This window comes from Danio rerio, chromosome 4 (assembly GCF_052040795.2).
Source record: "Danio rerio strain M-AB ecotype USA chromosome 4, GRCz13ab, whole genome shotgun sequence".
In the NCBI taxonomy this organism is placed as follows: Eukaryota; Metazoa; Chordata; class Actinopteri; order Cypriniformes; family Danionidae; genus Danio; species Danio rerio.
The window spans coordinates 16,918,054-16,938,049 of record NC_141024.2 but is presented as its reverse complement, the minus strand read 5'-3'; the positions used below and the strand labels follow the sequence as shown (position 1 = coordinate 16,938,049).

General features: G+C 39.1%; 1 protein-coding gene across 2 annotated transcripts in view; it reads left to right on the top strand.

The window, feature by feature from the left end:
- The window catches only part of dcn (decorin), a 38,459-nt gene extending 20,495 nt beyond the window's left edge, over positions 1 to 17,964 (top strand). Inside the window, exons 4-8 of one of the 2 annotated variants that reach the window (XM_087247538.1) lie at positions 3,226 to 3,439; positions 5,773 to 5,886; positions 5,978 to 6,071; positions 9,788 to 9,926; positions 16,217 to 17,964. In XM_087247538.1, the coding sequence (XP_087103664.1) occupies positions 3,226 to 3,439; positions 5,773 to 5,886; positions 5,978 to 6,071; positions 9,788 to 9,926; positions 16,217 to 16,417 (762 nt within the window). In that variant the 3' untranslated portion in view covers positions 16,418 to 17,964. 2 annotated transcript variants of the gene reach the window in all.
- Positions 17,965 to 19,996: the final 2,032 nt, after the last annotated feature.

Here is a 19,996-nt window from a genome sequence, read left to right as displayed (position 1 = left end):
AAGCAGTGGCATTTCTCTGTCTGCTTTTAAACCTCACTGGCTTCTTTATTAGTAGAGCCCAGCTAGTACCAGATTGGACCCACTTTTACCTTCAAAACTACCTTAATTCTTCAAGGCAATAGATTCAACATCGTCCATATTGACACAATCTCAGATTTAAATGTACAAAACTGTAACTAGTCCTGTCACTGCCTTTACAGGGTCCATACTGGTATCTTAAATATATATATATATATATTAGTATCTAAAGGTTACAAATTTGTGCCTAAAAAGTACAAAGATGTACATTTTTAAAAGATTAAAAGATCCCACCCTAGTGACTGCTTTGTATTTTTATTTATATTATATTATGTGATCTACCACATCTCAAAGGTGCTCTAACATCCCAAAGAAATCTAGAGTGTGCAGACTATTTGTTAAAGCTGTGGCCAAAATTTGTTCAAGAAATTACGTGAATTGTGAGATATTCAAAATGCATTAACAGCAGATGACGCTGTTTGTTTTACAAACAGACGTATTCTGCTCATCTCCAATTCCGTAAGTCTAAAATAATCATTCATAAAATTAGGAAAGTTTAAAGTGAATTACAAGACATTAACCTTGTGACATAAAAGCCAACTTAAGGCCCAGTCAGATCACACGATTTTTATTGTCTGTTACGAAAGTCACTATTTCAGTTTATGTAATTTTTTTTCTGATAAAATCTTGACCTGTTGTGGGTAACAAATGTGCCAGACTACGCACGCCTTTACGATCAGTCACCCTGTGACATTTACGACGAGCGTTATTTCCCAAAGTGTTGCTAAAACAATATTTCTTATCTCAATTTAATTTTTTTCTTATTTCAATCTCATTAAACACTAATGCTTGCAGATAACTAATAACTACGATATTTAAGGGCATTTGTTAAGACTTGGATAGGGTCAAACTTATGATTTCTTTTAAAAATAAATGTATGTTTTTCTGCCAGAGTTGTTTATTAAACAATCCCTCGCCTGAACTTGCTGCGAGTGAGATGGAGAAAATGAAAGCACATCAGCAGCAGCAAGGAAAAATCTAATGCTCAAGACATAATCTTTAAAATAATGACATAGTAAAAAAAATGCAAATATATAACTAGGGTTTGTGATACAACAATCACAAAGAAGCATTCGTTAAATCCTTATTTTTTACAGAGCGTAACAAATCATTCACCTGTATAGTTAAGTAGTGGAGTGGAGCACAAACCAAAATATAATTTGTATATTTTTCTTGGAAAGTAATATTTTTTTTAAACAAATTTCATTTACTGTAATTTTTATCTTACTTTTAAAGTATCTTTGTTCAGTTATCTATAAACAAGAATATAGAATAACATTTGAGGTGAAGCACTACAAAACAAGTCCGCTATATGCCCCAAAACAAATAAAATAATAATCTAGCCTAAAAAAAATTTAAGTGAAATATTCAGTTTCAGAGAAGCCTATATTAAACAGTTTTCACTATTCATGACAATTTTAAATAAGCAGGAAAAGCTTTTGCAAGAGATTCGCAGCACTGAACATGTTCCCAGATTACCTCGGAAGAACAAAGTCTGTTGGAAGGATGAGAGAACTCAGAAACTTGTTGTAAGAATGAAGATGTCTGCCAGTCTGTCAGATAAAATTGATTAAAACACCTTAATATTTTAGTTAAAGGTAAAAAGGTTGTTAAAGTTTGCATGACCAATGATTAATCCACCCATGACTCACCCGTAAGTAAATTAGGCATGTGCTGTTAAAAACTAAACTCGTATTTGTTTATATGTAATCCACTGTGGTCATAAAGGATGGACATGGACAGCAACAATAATCAAGCAGACTAGTTTTAAAATGATGCTCAATTGGTACTTATGGTACTAATTGGTTCCCAAAGTGTACCAATGAAACCTCCCTCACACCTTTAAACCAGCTTTATTGATCACAGATTTTAGGCAGGATTTATCTATTCTTTTTTATGTTTACAACAATTTATGTCCCCATCATCTCAATGCTGCAGCAGAAATTCAGATTCATCAGATCGTTTCCTTTTCCCAATCCCCAATTATACAATTTTTGTGAGAATTTTGGCTTATGTTTTTCGTAAGACTGGTGTGCTCTTCTGCTGCTGTAGCTCATCTGCTTCAAGGTTTACAACAGTAGTTGTAAATTGGTTGGTTGTTTGAGTTGCTGTTGTATTACTGAGCCAGTTTGGTTATTTTCCACTGACCTCTAGTCATTTTAAGTTATATTTTTCAAACATCCTAGATAAACCCAGATGGTTGTATGTGAAAATCAACAAGTCTTTTTGTTTCCATTCTGATGCTTGGTTTTAACTTCAGCAGATCTTCATGAACATGCCTATATGCATTGAGTTGCTGTCATATGATTGGCTGACAAGAAGTTACATTGATTAATTGAACAGATTTACCCAGTAAATTTTTAAGATCAATTGGCTGCTTGCTTTTGTTAACTGGAAGTGAAGGGGAGATATTTTTGCATGACCTTGAAACCAACGTAGAGAATGTGAAGTCCAAATTTCCAAATTAAAACCATCCGTGAGCCTCATTTCGCATAAATTGAAATTCTAAACTAAAAGCAATTATTTTCCCAAAAAACAAATGCTTGAGCAACACTCCAGAGAAAACACTCGAAACGTTGTTGGCCTGCCAAATGTGGAATTGGGTGCTACAACCACAGCAGTCTTTGAAGGCAAATATCGGCTCCAATTTTTCACAAACATGGCAGAAATTCTCAGGAGATCTTCATATACACTTCACAAAATGTCACTTCAGGGAAACTCATGATCCAGAATGCGAACTTCACCTTGCTTCCAATCCAGAAAACAGTGTAAGAAATGTGTCACTCCCAACTGCACAAGTGTAATGATTCATTTTTGGAGCAGATTCAGAGTTCAGTGTCCTGAACTTCAATAATATACAGCCTCCCGTCGAGGGCCCTTTGTGTTTCTCGCTTTCCAAGCTCAACATCCACAAGGCGCCTGGATCCATTAGGCGCCAATGAGAAATGAATGCAAGTAGTACAGAAAGTGAGAAAACGCTGCCAAAATGCTATGCGAGCCGTCGCTATTTAATTATCCTAGTGAAAATAAATGAAGATTTTATTAGTTGGAATGTACTATAGATTACGGTGACTGAACGTTTGGTTGCTTAAAGCTGAAACTGCATGCATTGCAACACTAATAACTAATATAATGTGCTCTTTTTAGACGCTCATCTTGGTCAACAATAAGATCACTATCATTCATGCGAAGGCGTTTTCTTCTCTGATCAATCTGGAGAGACTTTACCTGTCTAAGAACCTCCTGAAGGAAGTTCCTGCAAACATCCCGAAAAGCCTGCAGGAGCTGCGCATTCATGAGAACCAGATTAACAAGATCAAGAAGTCTTCTTTCGCTGGCATGGCCAATGTCATCGTCATGGGTAGGAGATTTTGTCTATGATAACTAGAAATCTGTCAAGTAACTTGTTTGAATTGCCACATTTTAGGGTTGCTGCTTTGTTACTTGGTTGTTATCTTGATTTGCAAAAGTTATACTTATAGGTTATGGGGTAATCAGTATCTAAAACTAAAATCATGTTTTGACCATTGTTTTATTCAATTTAGTTTTATTGCAAATTTGTGTAAATGTACATACTTTCAGTTTATTTATTATTTTAAGTACTTCATTTAATTTTGCATGATCAAAAACAATATAAAACATTATTAAAAAACAATAACTTTGTTAGGTGTGTAAATTATATTTTAAAAATAATACTTTTTATCATTATGTAGATCAGGGATGCCCAAACTTTTTTCGTATGAAGGGCCAAAAACCAAATATCATTGAGAGCCGTGGGCCGGAGATAAATATGGCAAACTATTTTACATTAAGTTGCTGTTGGTAATTTCTTAATTTATTTCATAATATTTAAAAATAAATAGTAAACATCACTTTGAATCGTATTAACTAATGCAGTATAACTTTTTAACAATAACTTAATGCATTAAAAACATTTATAACACAGTGATGAATCAGTAAGTCAGTATCCGACCGTATGTACATTTTAAACTTAACTAACGCATTTAAATTGAAACATTCAATTTCAGTTCGCTTTTTAGTAGCTTAACAATAAAACCATCAAATAAAAGGTTAGACTAAATTTGAAATGACAATACCTAAACTATCCCCATCATTCTCTTCCCAGATGGGATGGTGGGCCAAATCAAAGGTTACCATGGGCTAACATCACTGATATATAGGTTCATTTTGGGATTATTTGTATTACTTTTTTTGTTGGGTGATGATTATATTATATATTTGTTTAAGTTTATTTAATTGTGTATACTATATTGTATTTTATTTAGTTGTAGAGTTTTGTATATACTTATGTATTTTTCTTTTTAATTAATTCTGTTCTGCACTTAAAACCACATTTATAAGTAACAACAAGTGGTGGAAAGAGTACTGAAAGTTTTGATAAAAAAAAAAAAGTACCACTGCTTGCCTAAAAATGTAGTGCGAGTAAAAGTATTTGTTGTAAATATTACTCAAAGTATGAGTAAAAAGTAGCCCTTTAAAAGTACTCAAGAGTAGTGAGTATTATGCTGTAAAAAGCTGATGCATTTACCTCTAATTTATGGATTTGTGTAAACGTAACATTCTTTAGTGCATGTTGTGCAGGCACACAACATCATAAGGTGTTAATATTAGGTTTGATTTAGGTCGTACCACCAGGTGACCAAAATTCAATGTCTATCCAGTGTCTAAGGACAATGTTATTTTGACGTCCAAGTCAAATGACGATGATATTTGGTTGATTTTAGGTTGTGTTAAAAAGTGACCAAAATCTAGCATCGTGCCAACATCTTAAACCATCGTCATATTGATGTCAAATACTGACATTTATATGTCAGGTATGGCAACCAAAATCCAAAATCTAATAGACGTCATACTGGTAACATCCACACAACATCAAGCTGTAACATCATTAGACATTAACATTTGGTTAATTTTAGGTTGGACATTGGACTTTGACATTAGCCTGACGTTGGGTTCTGACATAAAACAAACAAAATATCCCAATGACATTGGGGTACAACGTCAATCTGACGTCATCTTGACGTCTTGTGCCTGCTGTGTGTTTAAGCCCAGTTCGGTCACCATACAGTCAACATCCACCATCTTCTCATCACACGCTTCTAAACAGGCTCTGGGTCAATGCGTGTAAAGATTTTGGACATACTTTCAAACTGTTTGCTGCTATTATAAAGCGCCCATGTCTTGAGGTTGATCCTTATGATGTGATTTATCTTCTATGTGCGATTTGATTGGACAGGAATCACAGGACTTACTTTTCTAATTCCCATAGATAAGAAAAATGGTGCAGGTTGAAGGAAAGTGGTGCAGTGAAAGTAACAAGACTGCACTAAAAATGTACTTAAGTGAAAGTAAAAGTACACAATTTTAAAACTATTTAGTGAAATACAATTTCTGAGAAAAACTACTCAATTACAGTAGTTTGAGTATTCGTAATTTTTTACTTTACACCACTTATAACAACTGATTTTTTTTTATTAAAACATACATTTTTTAATATAACAAACATCTTTATTTTTTTATTGTAGATTTGTATATGCATGTGTATATTGCATCTGTATGTACCTTCCTGTTAATTTAATTTTATTAATGATCAAATCAGTAAAGTGACAATATTGCAAATGTACATATGGCAAAATGTAAACAGTGCACATTTGGACTGTGTCCCTCTTCCAGAGCTGGGCTCGAACCCTCTGAGTAGCTCCGGAGTCGATAATGGGGCTTTTGCTGATCTGAAGAGGGTCTCTTACATCCGAATCGCCGACACCAACCTCACCTCTATTCCCAAAGGTACTGAATCACCTCTAAAGTGAAGACTAACGAACATCCCTTTCACCTCAATGCATCAATACAGCGCATTAATCTGTGTCAAAATGCCCAGGTCTGCCCAGCTCGCTATTCGAACTTCACCTGGATGGAAACAAGATCACCAAAGTGACCGCAGACAGTCTGAAGGGCCTGAAGAACCTGTCCAAGTAGATACATATTTATCTTCATACTGTCAAAAAATAAACAAATCATTTGTGTAAGGGGTTAGCACTGTCACCTCACAGTAAGAAGGGCACTGGTTTGAGTCCCGGCTGGACCCAGCATTTCTGTGTGGAGTTTGCATGCTCTCCCCGTGTTTGTGCAGGTTTCCTCCGGGTGTTCCGGTTTCCCACACAGTCCAAAGACATGCGCTATAGGATTGGATAAACTAAATTGGCCGCAGTGTATGAGTGTGAATATGTGTGTGTATAGGTGTTTCCCGGTACTGGGTTGCATCTGGAAGGGCATCTGCTGGGTAAAACATGTGCTGGATAAGTTGACGCTTCATTCCACTGTGATGACCCCTGATAAATAAGGGACAAAGCTGTAGAAAAATAAATGAATTAAACAGTATTCTCACACTTCTTGTTAATGTCAGACATATAGATTTAAGGCCTGGAAAGTACCTTAAAACAAACATAGGTCCTTGAAAGTGCTTGAATTATATTTAAAATGAAATTTGTTTATGCTGTTATTTCAGCAATTGTACGCGCTGTTGTAGAAAACAGAACAAATTAATTGATAAATCCTTAGTTTAAAAATCTTACATTTAAATTTTGTACAAAAACTACAACATATACTGCACATTTAGTTAATATCTTGGTAACACTTTACAATAAGGTTCATTAGTTAATGCATTTACTAACATGAACTAATCATGAACAACACATGTACAGCATTTATCAATCATAATTGAACATTTACTAATGCGTCATTAACATCCAAACTCATGCTTGTTAACATTAGTTAATGCACCGTGAGTTAACATGAACTAACAATGAGCAACTGTATTTTCATTAACTAATGTTAACTAACATGAACAAATACTGTAGTAAATGTATTGTTTCATTGTTTGTTCATGTTAGTTAATGCATTAAGTAACATTAACTAATGAACCTTATTGTAAAGTGTGACCAATATTTTATCAAGAAACCACATTTGAGTATTACCAGTATTGAATTAGCTGACATTTTAAAATAAATAATAAGTATAGGTGAAATAACAGTAAGGAGTTTCATGGCGCTACAAATGCTGGGGGAATTAAGAAATGTGCTTTATTTTAAATTAATCGAAGTCCTTAAATCTGCTGTTCATAAAAGATTATTATTAAAATAATATTAAAATGTTAAACTTGTTAAAATTGCTGTTTTGCTAAATGGAACCAAAGACCAAAATTTATTTTTGAATCAATGAGATTAAATCACTTTCTGAATTACTCTTGTAAACAAATTAATCCTAAAGGTAATGAGTTCAACTAGAATATTCTGTTAACTAATGCAGTTTAAACTTTTTGTTTTTATATGTACACATGGACTGGGCAAGTAAAACAAGACTAGCAAGAGCACAGTTGTCATATTAAGTCAAAAAAAAAACTGTAATTAGGGTTTTTAATCAGGCATGAATATTAATCTCCATAGTGATGACCTCAAAAGTCAACATATTAATTAAAACTCTTCTGAATCTCTAAAAACACATGAAGATTAAACTTTAACAGGTATTCCAAGTCTATTTACGTAAAACACTTAGAATTAAACTGTCTATACATAGATATTTTTCCTCTATATATATTTTTCCTCTATTATATAGTTATATCAACACAAGTTATTCATGTAGTCCCAACAGAAAATAATCAAGTTCACCTATTGTTTTAACTTGATTAAATGTTAATGTATACTGCTCTATATATATATAATGCTCAATAATACCAAAATCAAATCTAAATTACAGCATATAGTTTAATTGATCCCACGTTAAATTAGATTGTCTTTTAATTTCAGATTTGTTTTTCAGTTTTCCAGTGCTACATGTATCTAAAAACATTAGAAATGTGACCGTTTTTATTGTAGCTTACTTCGTTGTAGAGATTTGTATGTACTTATGTATATACTCAAGACTAAATTAATAAATAACAACTGATTTTTTTATTAAAACATACATTGTCTAATATACTAAATATTCTTTATTGTGGTTTTGTATGTGAATTAGATTGCAGCCACCTTCCTGTTATTTTAATTTCATTTTAATAATGATCAAATAAGTTATATAGCAATATTGCCTTATTATATAGCAAGTTATATAGCAATATTGCCCTGTTCACTTAAATCTTTAAGGATTAAATTTACTATCTATATATTTTTCCACTGGAATAATTAATACACTAGTTTTGTCAACAAAAATTATTAATTTAGTCCCTACACAAAACAATTAATTTAGCTTAAATATTTAACTTGGTTAAATGTTAATGTATACTGCTTAATATATATATATATATATATATATATATATATATATATATATATATATATATATATATATATATATATATATATATATATATATATATATATATATAATGCTCAATAATAACAAAATTAAAGAGAACACTTGGAGATAAATTGTGTTGTTTCATGGTTATAGAAGTGGCTTGACAGAAACTGTGATCAATATCTGAAAATCTGACTCAGGAGGGAAAGAGTGCAGTGCAGGGGAAACAATAGTTCAGAATTCATTAGTTTTGTTGTGAATTTGCATGAGAATGGTTTGGTTGGAGGTGACTGTTGGCTCAATTGTACACCATGACATCAGCGCAAGGATCAGTTTGCTTTGGATCGCACTGAGAAACTAGAACATTCATATTACACACATTTTCCACCATACATGCAGAAACTGAAACACAGCCGAGATGTTATAAAACAGTATTGACTCAAATAGAGACTGCTTCATGGGAAAAATGGAGAATTGTTGGGATGTCGGGCTCACAATCCTGATCATGTTTAATAGGAATTTTTTTGTACTTTTTCGTTTTTTCGTACACTGTAAAACCCAACAGTCAACTTTATCAAATGAAATAACTCAAAATGTACTGAAAGTTCATTCTAGTCATTTGAAAAGAGTTTTGAACTCAGTGTTGAAGTTAATGGGTTAATTAAATACCTCATCACATTAACTTAAATGGAGTAAGTTCACAGTTCTCATATAGATTAGTTTTTTTTTTTTTTTTTTTACTCAAATGGCTTATAGCAATCGGTCTCCTCAAACGGTTTGAGTTGCCTTAACTTATTGGGTTTTACAGTACTCAGTTGGTTTGGGTTCTCTTCATTTATTAAGTTTTACTGTGCTCAAAATGCTCCGTTTACTCATGGATTAAGTTTACAGCACTTATTAGAATTATTTCTTTTAACTTAAAGGGTTTTACAATGTATTGATTTTTATTTTCAGTTTCCTTGTATCAGTTTTTCAAAGTTTTGCAGTTGTAAGCTTATGCAGTTTTTTTTATTGTTTTTTTTTTAAAATATTTTAGGGCAACATTAACATAAATCTTTTATTTAAAAAATGAATACTTTTATTCATCAAAGTTACAATAAATTAATTTGTTAAATACAAGCAAGTATATTGTTTCAAAAAAACATTTCATTTGACTTTCACCACATTTTAAAAATTCAATACAAATATTTGTAAAAATATTTCACAAAATTATTGTTTTGTTTTATTTTCAGTTAAAGGGGCACGTTTTTTTTTTCTTTTTAGTTAAATGTATTTAACTAATTTGTAACCATTTTATTATTATTTTTGTTTGTATACTAGTGGTTTGCTATTTACTTCAGTTAATGATTATTTTTTTTCAGTTTTGCTAAATGATATTAAAACCTGTATGTGTTTGTAGGCTTGGTCTGAGCCACAATGAGATCAGCGTGGTGGAGAACGGCTCTCTGGCCAACGTGCCTCACCTGAGGGAACTTCACCTGGAAAATAACGCACTCACTGCTGTCCCAGCTGGCCTAGCAGACCACAAATACATTCAGGTGACAGACCTCACACAAGATAACAGACTATTTACACATACAGTACACAGTGCAGATCACAGTTAGACAGTGTTGATTTTTAGTGTTCTTTCATCTCATTTTTTTTTTTTTTTTACCATATTTCAGAATAAATGTTATCCATGAGCTGTGTTGGGTGTAACTGCTTAAAATATAACAAAAGGGATTACTTGTCATTTTTAGGTAATTTTATTACAATGAATTACTTATAAGTTACTTGCTTTAAATACTGTATGTAATTTCAACAGTTCTATATAAATTGAATTCAGAGAAGCAGAGTAATATTTATTTTGCAGAATGTATTGGTCACACTTTATTTTGATGGTCCGTTTGTTGAAATTAAGTTACATTGCGTCAACATGCCAACTAATTCTCATTAGATTATAAGTAGACTGTTGGGTTGGGGTTAGGGTTAGTGTAAGTTGACATGTACTTGTAAGTTTCTTATAGTCAGTTAAATGTCTGTTGAAGGAGCAGAATCAGCAGACAGTCTACTAATACTCAAATGGACCATCAAAATAAAGTGTTACCAATATATTTATTTTAAAATCAAAGCTGACATTTATCAAGACTGTAACGCCGGGGAGTGACACCACAACAGAAGGTAGGATCCAATATGCAGGTTTATTCTTTAGTCAGGCAAGCAGTGGTCAATACAGGAATGAACAGGTATGTTTGGGCAAATCCAGAGTCGAAGTCAATAAACAGGCAATAGGTCGTAAGGCAGGCGGCTAAACAGGATGACAAGGATAAACAGGGCTAAGAACCAAAACACGGGAAAACAAGACCAGGATAACGCGTTGTAATGTCACCAAACAGTAAACAAGACTCGGCAATGTGAATGAGTGTGTGTGCTGCTTAAATACTGTGTGTAATCAGTCTCTGTAACAGGTTTCAGCTGGTGATGTAATCAGGAAGATGAGTGACCAGGCGTGCGTGATTGGGAGAAGTGCATGTATGAAAATGTAGTCCTGGGGAATGCGGAAGTGAAGTGAATGATGATAGAGGAAACCAGCGATCTCCAGTGAATGATCGCTGGTTATCGTAACATAGCCCCCCCTCTAAAGAGCGGCTTCCAGACGATCCAAATACAGTTCAGGTGGGAGGTGGAGCGGAGGCGGAACAGGGGGAGGGATGGAGGGCCAGGACCATGCAGCGGGGGCAGGACTGGAGCATGGAGCTGCGGAGGGCCTGGAGCGTGGAGCTGCGGAGGGCCTGGAGCGTGGAGCTGCGGAGGGCCCGGAGCGTGGAGCTGCGGAGGGCCCGGAGCGTGGAGCTGCGGAGGGCCCGGAGCGTGGAGCTGCGGAGGGCCCGGAGCGTGGAGCTGCGGAGGGCCCGGAGCGTGGAGCTGCGGAGGACCCGGAGCGTGGAGCTGCGGAGGACCCGGAGCGTGGAGCTGCGGAGGACCCGGAGCGTGGAGCTGCGGAGGGCCTGGAGCGTGGAACTGCGGAGGGCCTGGAGCGTGGAACTGCGGAGGGCCTGGAGCGTGGAACTGCAGTGGCCCTGGATCATGAGGCTGCGACCGTTGAGGAAGCTTAGGAGGCGGTGGCCGTTCAGGGAGTTCAGGCGGCGGCGGCCGTTCAGGGAGTTCAGGCGGCGGCGGCCGTTCAGGGAGTTCAGGCGGCGGCGGCCGTTCAGGGAGTTCAGGCGGCGGCGGCCGTTCAGGGAGTTCAGGAGGCGGCGGCCGTTCAGGGAGTTCAGGAGGCGGCGGCCGTTCAGGGAGTTCAGGAGGCGGCGGCCGTTCAGGGAGTTCAGGAGGCGGCGGCCGTTCAGGGAGTTCAGGAGGCGGCGGCCGTTCAGGGAGTTCAGGAGGCGGCGGCCGTTCAGGGAGTTCAGGAGGCGGCGGCCGTTCAGGGAGTTCAGGAGGCGGCGGCCGTTCAGGGAGTTCAGGCGGCGGCGGCCGTTCAGGGAGTTCAGGAGGCGGCGGCCGTTCAGGGAGTTCAGGAGGCGGCGGCCGTTCAGGGAGTTCAGGAGGCGGCGGCCGTTCAGGGAGTTCAGGAGGCGGCGGCCGTTCAGGGAGTTCAGGAGGCGGTGGCCGTTCAGGGAGTTCAGGCGGCGGCGGCCGTTCAGGGAGTTCAGGCGGCGGCGGCCGTTCAGGGAGTTCAGGCGGCGGCGGCCGTTCAGGGAGTTCAGGCGGCGGCGGCCGTTCAGGGAGTTCAGGAGGCGGCGGCCGTTCAGGGAGTTCAGGAGGCGGCGGCCGTTCAGGGAGTTCAGGAGGCGGCGGCCGTTCAGGGAGTTCAGGAGGCGGCGGCCGTTCAGGGAGTTCAGGAGGCGGCGGCCGTTCAGGGAGTTCAGGAGGCGGCGGCCGTTCAGGGAGTTCAGGAGGCGGCGGCCGTTCAGGGAGTTCAGGAGGCGGCGGCCGTTCAGGAAGCTCAGGAGGCGGCGGCCGTTCAGGAAGCTCAGGAGGCGGCGGCCGTTCAGGGAGCTCAGGAGGCGGCGGCCATTCAGGGAGCTCAGGCGGCGGCGGCCATTCAGCGAGCTCAGGCGGCGGCGGCCATTCAGCGAGCTCAGGCGGCGGCGGCCATTCAGCGAGCTCAGGCGGCGGCGGCCATTCAGCGAGCTCAGGCGGCGGCGGCCATTCAGCGAGCTCAGGCGGCGGCGGCCATTCAGCGAGCTCAGGCGGCGGCGGCCATTCAGCGAGCTCAGGAGGCGGCGGCCATTCTGGAGGTTCAGGTGGCGGTGGCTCTGGCAGCTCTGGCGGCAGCGGCACTGGCAGTTCTGGAGGATCTGGCAGCTTTGGTAGCTCTGGAGGGTCTGGCAGCACTGGAGGGTCTGGCAGCTCTGGAGGGTCTGGCAGCTCTGGAGGGTCTGGCAGCTCTGGAGGGTCTGGCAGCTCTGGAGGGTCTGGCAGCTCTGGAGGGTCTGGCAGCTCTGGAGGGTCTGGCAGCTCTGGAGGGTCTGGCAGCTCTGGAGGGTCTGGCAGCTCTGGAGGGTCTGGCAGCTCTGGAGGGTCTGGCAGCTCTGGAGGGTCTGGCAGCTCTGGAGGGTCTGGCAGCTCTGGAGGGTCTGGCAGCTCTGGAGGGTCTGGCAGCCCTGGAGGGTCTGGCAGCTCTGGAGGGTCTGGCAGCTCTGGAGGGTCTGGCAGCTCTGGAGGGTCTGGCAGCTCTGGAGGGTCTGGCAGCTCTGGCGGGTCTGGCAGCTCTGGAGGTGGCGGTGGCAGCTCTGGAGGTGGCGGTGGCAGCTCTGGTAGTAACAGCTCTGGTGGTGGCATCAGCTCTGGCAACTCAGGTGGTGGTGGCCATTCTGGGGGCTCAGTTGATGGCATTTTAGGAACTAGAACAGGAACAAGGACAGGAACGGACTCGGAACTAGAAGCCATCTTGTGAGCTGGTGGCAGATTGGCGCTTACCACATTGTGAGTTGGAGGGCTGGAGGCAGTCATCTTGTGAGCTGGAGGACTGGAGTCGGCCATCTTGTGAGCTGGAGGACTGGAGTCGGCCATCTTGTGAGCTGGAGGACTGGAGTCGGCCATCTTGTGAGCTGGAGGACTGGAGTCGGCCATCTTGTGAGCTGGAGGACTGGAGTCGGCCATCTTGTGAGCTGGAGGACTGGAGTCGGCCATCTTGTGAGCTGGAGGACTGGAGTCGGCCATCTTGTGAGCTGGAGGACTGGAGTCGGCCATCTTGTGAGCTGGAGGACTGGAGTCGGCCATCTTGTGAGCTGGAGGACTGGAGTCGGCCATCTTGTGTGCTGGAGGACTGGAGTCTGCCATCTTGTGAGCTGGAGGACTGGAGTCGGCCATCTTGTGAGCTGGAGCAGCCATCTTGCAAGCTGGAAGACTGGAGGTGGCCATCTTGCAAGCTGGAGGACTAGAGGCGGCCATCTTGTGAGCTGGAGCAGCCATCTTGTAAGCTGGAGGACTAGATGCGGCCATTTTCTGAGCTGGGTGTGTGGTGGTGGAATGAGCAGCAAGCCCCGTTGCCATCGGGTCTTGCTGTCCTTTGCCCCCCCCCAAAAAATATTTAGGGGTGTCCTCCACCTCGCCTACGGTGAAGGGGGACCCACTTATTTGCAATGCCAAGTCTACGTAATGCCTTATTGTCCAGTGGGGCTCATGTAGTGGCATACATGAATAAAGGGGCTCAGCTAGACCACCACGAAAAAATATCATCAGGCATAAATCATCCAAAGATGTTAAATGGGCTACCTGGATGAAGTCCTCCACGTATTCCTCTATAGACCGGGCTTCCTGACGCAGACACATGATCTTGATACCCGCTGAATCCATTGTGTGGCCGAGTCTTCTGTAACACCGGGGAGTGACACCACAACAGAAGGTAGGATCCAATATGCAGGTTTATTCTTTAGTCAGGCAAGCAGTGGTCAATACAGGAATGAACAGGTATGTTTGGGCAAATCCAGAGTCGAAGTCAATAAACAGGCAATAGGTCGTAAGGCAGGCGGCTAAACAGGATGACAAGGATAAACAGGGCTAAGAACCAAAACACGGGAAAACAAGACCAGGATAACGCGTTGTAATGTCACCAAACAGTAAACAAGACTCGGCAATGTGAATGAGTGTGTGTGCTGCTTAAATACTGTGTGTAATCAGTCTCTGTAACAGGTTTCAGCTGGTGATGTAATCAGGAAGATGAGTGACCAGGCGTGCGTGATTGGGAGAAGTGCATGTATGAAAATGTAGTCCTGGGGAATGCGGAAGTGAAGTGAATGATGATAGAGGAAACCAGCGATCTCCAGTGAATGATCGCTGGTTATCGTAACAAAGACAATGGCATTTTCTGAAGAAAAAAAAATTGAGAAATTAGTCTATGACAATTAATTATATATAAATTCAGAGTACTGTAAATTCAAATTATTTTGTTATTTAGACATTTTCCATTTTTTCAATTAACTTGGTTTTAATTGTCCGACAATTGCTCAAGCTTAAAAACAATGAAATACTTCAGAAATGTATGTCAATATAAAGTATGTATAAAATATTGTGTCATTAGTTTGAAGCATTTTGTGTTTTGATACGTGCAGTTTAAGTCAGAACTATTAGCCCCCTAAATTATTAGCCACCCTGTATGTTTTTCCCCAATATCTGTTTAATTGAAAGATTTTTTCAACACATTTCTAATCATAATAGTTTTAATAACTCATCTCTAATAACTGATTTATTTTATCTTTGCCATGATGACAGTAAATAATATTTGACTAGATGTTTTTCAAGACACTTCTATACAGCTTAAAGTGACATTTAAAGGCTTAACTAGGTTAACTAGGTTAGCGGGTTAGGGTAATTAGGCAAGTTATTGTATAACAATGTTTTGTTCTGTAGACTATTTAAAAAAATATAGCTTAAAGGGGCTCATAATATTGACCTTAAAATGATTTTTTTTATTAAATAAAACAAATAAGACTTTCTCCTGAAGAAAAATATTATCAGACATACTGTGAAAATGTCCTTGCTCTGGTAAACATCATATGGGAAATATTAAAAATAAATAAATGAATAAAAATTCAAAGGGGTTTAATAATTCTGACTTCAACTGTATGTGGTCAAACATATAAGTGTTACAAAATAGAAACACTAAACAAAACATTCTAGAAAAGGGAGTCAAAATGTAAAAAATCAAGTGTTTAAATTCTATACATTGAGATTTATTTGGATGTTTATTATTTTGTGACGAATTACTTACCGATTAGCAAAGATACTTTTAAGACAAAGTAATTAGAAAAGTAATTTAAATAGAATTTTAATGATATAATTAGTAATTAATTACTTTAAGTAAATTACACTACACTGCCCATTAAATATGCTTAAAAGCTGGCCTTTTGCTTCTGTTAGTATGATTTGGATTAGGACAAAGCCGTGACCTCATCCGCTTGTGAAGTCGTGACGTAATCGTGACGAATGGAATACTGTTTCCGGGTCCAAGCCACTACTTATTTGAATTTAAGGGAAATATTCGTTTATGACCACATTTTAGTCAAATCACACATTAAAATGAATTTAAATCAAATAATAGCGTACTCTGAGCTTGCTGTATCACAAATACCAACATTTTATCAATTTATAGAAAATGTATCACTTTCTGACCATCTGATATTAGGCATGGATTTAAAGATTGCGATCATGATTTTTTGAAAGTATTACATCACTTTGTAAACGTTTATTATTACCATTTGAGTCTCCCCATACAGTTTGAAATAGCGCTTGTACCCAGTAGCCGCTTCGCATGACATCACATTTAACAAGTGGACTCTATAGATTGTTGTTTTATTTTGATCTCAAAGTTTTGAAGTTATCATCATGCTCTCAATTCCAGGTGATCTACCTTCACTCCAACAAGATCGCTGCTGTGGGAACAGAAGACTTCTGCCCACCAGGCTATAATACAAAGAAGGCCATGTATTCAGGCATTAGCCTGTTCAGTAATCCAGTGCCCTATTGGGAGGTGCAGCCAATCACCTTCCGCTGTGTCTTCGACCGCTCGGCCATTCAGCTCGGCAACTACAGGAAGAAGTAGAGCGTCCGATCAGACGACTCAGTCACTGTTTTCATCCCGCCCCTTCCTCTCTGACAAAACCCTTTCAAGCACACAATTTAGTCCGAATCTCATATCTGAGTACCATTCAAAACATAGCTAACATACAAACAAATGTTTTGCTGATGTTCCTATTAAGTTGTGAAAACGTTATGCTCTCCGAATATCTAGTTTTAAAAATGTTTTTTCAGATCAACCCGCAATGAAAATCTTCAAAGTCTTCATTCACTCATCCTTATGTTTCTAAGAAATGTACCTGTTCAGAACACAGATGAAGATATTTTGAATGAATTTGAGAGATTTTGATGTTTTATGAACTAATAACATTTTCAAATATGTTGTTTTTATAACCTTAAAGGAACATTACCAAAACATTTCATGTTACACTCTTAAAAATAAAGGATCTTTATTGGCGTTGATGATTCCATGGAACTTTTTTATCCAACAAAAGTTGTTTGCCATGAAAAGTAGTCCTTTTTGTTTGTACATTACCTAAATCAAGTGGTTCTTTAAGGAACTTTTGACTGAAAAACCTCTTTAAGAATCCAAAATATCCTCTTTTTGGATCTTCCATCTTTATTTTTAAGAGTGAAACCAGGAGTAGCAACATTACTATTTTCAACATGCAGTTTACTAGACAGAAATCACCTGATATTTCAAATGACCAAATCATATCAGTATTGAACTGAACATACAAACGGTGTTGCTAAAATTGCAGGAGAGAGCAGAATATGTATGATTTTATTTGAAGTTTGCAACAAAAAAAGGAAAGAAAGTAAAACCGTGACCACTTAGAATATCCAATAGCGCACATCATCATCATCGCCCGGACGAAATGTAGAATTTTTGGAGGGTTGTTTTGAACCTTCTGGACAGAAGCCATGTTGTTGATGATCTCCGCCTGCCTGTGGAGCGGGCAGCAAGGGTTACCACACGTCAGCCATTAACAAGAGCTTGTATGCTAGAATGTACGCAGTTATTGCTTTTCGTTTAGCTCTAGTTCGGATTGTGCTGTTGAAAATCCTTCTGAAATGGGAGAAAACAGGAAGCCTCTTTGTTCTCGGTTCTTTTCTTGTTTGGTGGCATTTGTGTTCACGATCTCATCTGCTCTGCCCGTAGAATAAACTTGTTGTCATTTCCACGAAAGTGATTCCCCCAACATATACGCATGCTTTTCCTTGATGAATGTGGTGTGTGATGTGCGATTGTGTGTGTGTTTCTGTGTTTGTTGATCGTCTGTGTTTCAGTCTGGAAGGACCGGGAGGGAGACGGTGGACATGGACACCTCTTGCTTTCATGAGAGTCGCGAATGTCTCTTGTATAGACGCTGTATATAAACGCTGTATAAAAGAACCCTATCAATGCTTTCAAGCACAAGCACTTACAGTAGTTTGGACTTTAATATATCAGCAATAAAGGTAATCCCTTTCTCTCTCTCTCTTCCTCTCTTTCTCTGTCGAATGAGGGCTCCGACACAGGTGTCTTGAACAAAATAAACAGTCAAATCTCTCACCGTGCTTTCTGGAAAACTGTCACTGGGTGGTTTATTCTGGCACATGCTTGCTTTTCTGGTAAATGCAATTGAATGCTACTTGAATGCAACACACAGGACAAACTTTCTGGGATGGATGCTAGAGTCGCAGAAGACCTTGAGGAGCTGAGGTAAAAATGTCACGTTTAAGTGCTAGCTCTGGTTTCTGTTTCTCAACAACACTGTTTCAGTTTGTACTTTTTTACATCAGTTATTCCAGTACTGTCATACTAAACTAAAACTAAAATAAACCGTTTTTAAGTTACCATTATCTGACAAAAACAACAAGCATGTATATAAATAATAAGTGAGTATTTCCTCATCTTTATATAGTTTTGACTTGATGTACAGTGCATCCGGGAAGTATTCAAGCTCTATCAGGTTGGATGGGAAGCGACGATACAGTCATTTTCAGATCTCTCCAGGGATGTTCAATAGGATCTAGGTCTGGGCTCTGGCTGGGCCACTCAAGGACATTCACCGAGTTGTTGTGAAGCTACTCTATTGATATTTTGGGGGTGTGCTTTGGGTCATTGTCCTGCTGGAAGATAAACCGTCACTCCAGTCTGAGGTCAAGAGCACTCTGAAGCAGGTTTTCATTCAGGATGTCTCTGTACATTGCTGCATTCATCTTTCCTTCTATCCTGACTATTCTTCCAGTTCCTGCTGCTGAAAAACATCCCCACAGCATGATGCTGCCACCACCATGCATCACTGTAGGGATGGTATTAGCCTGGTGATGAGCTGTGCCTTTTATTCTCTAAACGTAATGCCTGGCATTCACTCAAAGAGTTCAATTTTAGTCTCAATTTAGTCGATTTTAGTCTCATCAGACCAGAGAAGTTTGTTTCTTAAGGTCTGAGAGTCCTTTAGATGCCTTTTGGCATAATCACTTGCCACTCTACCATACAGGCCTGATTGGTGGCTTGCTTCACAAATGGTTGTCCTTCTGTAAGGTTCTCCTCTCTCAACAGAAGAACCCTGGAGCTCAGACAGAGTGACCATCTAGTTATTGATCACCTCCCTGACTAAGTTCCTTCTCCCCCGATCACTCAGCTTAGATGGCTTGCCAGCTCTAGGAAGAGTCCTGGTGGTTCCAACATCCTCCTCTTATGCATGATGGTGGCCACTTTCTCATTGGAGCTTTCAGATCAGCAGAAACGTTTCTGTAACCTTCCCCAGCCTTTTGCATCGAGACAATCCTGACTCAAAGGTCTACAGACAATTCCTTTGTCTTCATGCTTGGTTTATGCTTTGACATGCACTTTGACATGCAATGAGACTTTATATAGGCAGGTGTATGCTTTTTTCAAATCATGTCCAATCAACTGAATTTACCACAGGTCAACTTCAATTAAGCTGCTGAAACATCTCAAGAATGATCAGTGGGAACATAATGTACCTGAGCTCAATTTAGAGCTTCATAGCAAGGCTGTGGGTACTTCTGTACAAGTGATTTTATATGTTTTTTATTTTTAATAAATTTGCAACAATTTCAGAAAGTCTTTTTAATGAATAAATAACTAAATTTACTCCATTTTGGAATAAGGCAGTAACATAAAAAATGTGGAAAAAGTGAAGCGCTATGAATATTTTCTGGATGCGCTGTACTTAACTAAAATTGTACAAAAGCATATTAATAAATAAAATTTAAGTAATAAAATTTAAATAGACCATTAAAACTTGATAATGATTATTGATAAAACTTGAAAACATGATAATAATACCAAAAAAAAAAAAAAAAAAAAAAACCAAATGCACAACTTCAATACTATTATTACTGGCAATTTTTGGCTACCATACCAAATACAACGTTAACAAATCAATCAAAATTATATAGAATGAAACTGATGTCATAATTTATATTTCTTGTTTTAAAATGAATAAATAAACATATACAACTGTTCTGTCTCATTCTTGAATCTGATTGGCTTATAGCTGTGTCTGTTGAAGGAGCAGTATCAACAGATATTAGGCAGACAGTCTACTAATACTCAAATGGACCATCAAAATAAAGTGTTACCCTAATT